Raw genomic sequence first — 2,500 nt, 5'->3', positions numbered from 1 at the left:
CAAAGAAAACCTCGAAATGTCAAATACCTGAAGAGAGCTAATAATACTGATATTGACAAAGCCTTTACCCATTAATGGTTAGCTTCTTCTGGCTGAAAATCAAAGAGAAAGAAGGGTTCATCATAGCAACCTAGGATCAGTGCCTACCTACAAGAAACTATCAGGCCAACATATTAATGAACAGTAGTAGCCCATCACGTCGTTTATGTAAAGAACAGGCTGAAACCATCGCTCGTGTTGTCTCCATGTGCAACATTCTTGTATCTACAGAGTATCTCAACTGGCATAATAGAGCAGCACAGTATATTCGCTGGGTAATTTGCAAGGACCTGGACCTGCCCCATGAGAGAAACTGACGGAAACACAAACCACTTCAAGTGCTTTTAAATGATCACATCTCACTCCTTTGAAACTCTACTGCCCAAACTGACAGAAAGATAGATGTAAATATACCAGACATTATGTTGAAGGATTTCAGACAAAAATCATGCCTCTTCATTGATATGACTGTTTCAATCGATATAAATGTGTTTATCAAGACCTACCAAAAACTGATCAAATATAGAGATCTTGAAATAAAAATTGGCAAAATGTGGAACCTCAAGACAAAAACAAAGTATCCCCAAGTATCTTGGAGATACTGGAAATGGATAAATTCATGGAGACAGAAATTACAAGGAAGACAAGGAAGGTGCTAACGAGATATGGGTCACTCCACCCAAAAAGTGACACAGACAGACTGTATGTACCAAGAAAAACAGGGAGAAGAGAACTTCTTGGATGCGAACACAGCATTAAAGCAGGAGAAAACAACATAGCATGGTATGTAAAAAATGCCACATAACCGTTATTATTAGAAGTAGGAAGGTCAGGCTTGTGCAAGACGAAAGATTGCAAAGATAAAGCACTATACAAGAAATTGAAAACTAATGAGTTTGAAAATAAATGGGTAAAGAAAAGAATGCATGGTCAATTTCATAGGGATGTTGAAGATAAGAGAGACAGAGAAAAAAAGATGGCTGTAGATGACTAAAAGTGATTTAAAACCGGAAATGGAGGCTCTAATCTGTGCTACCCAAGAGAATGCATGAAGAACAAACTACATAAAATACAGAACAGACAACACAGCAGAAAGTGATAAGTGCAGAATCTGTGGACAAAACAGTGAAACCGTATGGCATATTACAGCCAATGTACGCCACTAGCCCCGAAGGAATATAAGAGACGCTATGACAATATAGCCAGGCTTGTCCATTGGACACATTGCAACAAGTATGGACTTGACAGAGCAAAAAATTGGTACGACCACAAACCTGAAGGCATCATCGAAAATGGAAATGCAAAGATCCTATGGGATTTTATTATTCAGTGCAGCCATAAGATAGAGAATAGGAACCTGGACATAGTCTTAATTGAGAAAGAAAGCAAACTGTGCTGGATCATAGATATTGCATGCCCAGCTGACAACATGGTATGCGATAAGGAAGAAAGAAAAGTCGAGAGATATGACAGGTTAGCTTCTTTTGCATGATAGGACATGATAGTTCATTGCAATTGCTCCTTACTAGAAGTACATGAGTCGAAAGGAGTGTTGTAGGTTTTGTAACCAATGTAATAGTTGTAGTCGTGAAGTTTGCATCATGTACGTATGCATTCGAATTTATAAATCGCATTCATTTGTAGCTTGTTCTTAAGCTCACTGGCTTGTACTTGTCTAATTTTTATTTTAATCTTGTGGTAGTTTATTATTACAACACTAATAATGTTTAAATCGTTAATATTTTTTACATTATTACAACACTAATAATATTTGTTTCTAGCAGGTCGAGTGCGCACGTTAGGGTCCTTTCATTTAGCACTTTGAAAAGCAGTAATATACCTCAGTCGATTCAATTCTTTATACATTTCTCTTACAGATTATCGACTTTGTGCCGCGTTAATGAATGAATCGCTACGCAGTCGTTCGACCCGCTAGAAATAGCTAACAAATCCCCCTCAAATCCCGCTTTTCTGTCATAAATAGAAAAGAATACATTGGATGATAACTTCTCTGGTGTACAAAAATGCAAGATGGTCGCAGCTGGAACGCATTTGATCCCAGATCTTCTGGACGAGAGCTGACATTGAACCAATGTAAGAAATCATTCTTCTCATTGATATGCAAAAAGGCAGCATCGTTAGAGCATCGAAAAAAAAAACCATGCCGTATTTTTTCAAATTATTTACATTCTGAGTTCAAATCCATCCCAAGTCAACTTTGCCTTTATCTTTCTCCGGGTTCGATTAAATAAAACAACAATCATGTATTGAATTCGAGTAAATAGACTAACATCTTCCTCTGAAATTTCAGGCCCGGAGCATATTTTAAATATAATTATTTATTCACTAATCAAAATAAGAGAAACGAAACGTAGTGCATCGAAAGAAAGAAATACACTACAGTATCTATCTCAACTAGTCCATATATCCGGTTAGAATCCTGCTGCAGTAAGCCCCCCCC

At 37.4% G+C, this 2,500-nt stretch overlaps 1 protein-coding gene across 3 annotated transcripts in view; it reads left to right on the top strand.

Annotated features, from left to right (window-relative positions):
* The window catches only part of LOC106877962 (uncharacterized), a 433,893-nt gene that overhangs the window by 179,192 nt on the left and 252,201 nt on the right, over positions 1-2,500 (top strand). For 2 of the 3 annotated variants that reach the window (XM_052968239.1, XM_052968240.1), the window contains exon 3: positions 1,917-2,133. The exons of the other annotated variant lie outside the window; for it this stretch is intronic. In XM_052968239.1, coding sequence (XP_052824199.1) covers positions 2,064-2,133 — 70 coding nt within the window. In that variant the 5' untranslated portion in view covers positions 1,917-2,063. The remainder of the gene's footprint in view (positions 1-1,916; positions 2,134-2,500) is intronic. 3 annotated transcript variants of the gene reach the window in all.

This window comes from Octopus bimaculoides, chromosome 5, assembly GCF_001194135.2.
Source record: "Octopus bimaculoides isolate UCB-OBI-ISO-001 chromosome 5, ASM119413v2, whole genome shotgun sequence".
In the NCBI taxonomy this organism is placed as follows: Eukaryota; Metazoa; Mollusca; class Cephalopoda; order Octopoda; family Octopodidae; genus Octopus; species Octopus bimaculoides.
Note: the sequence above shows the minus strand (reverse complement) of the source record. Positions and strands in the feature narration are given on the sequence as shown.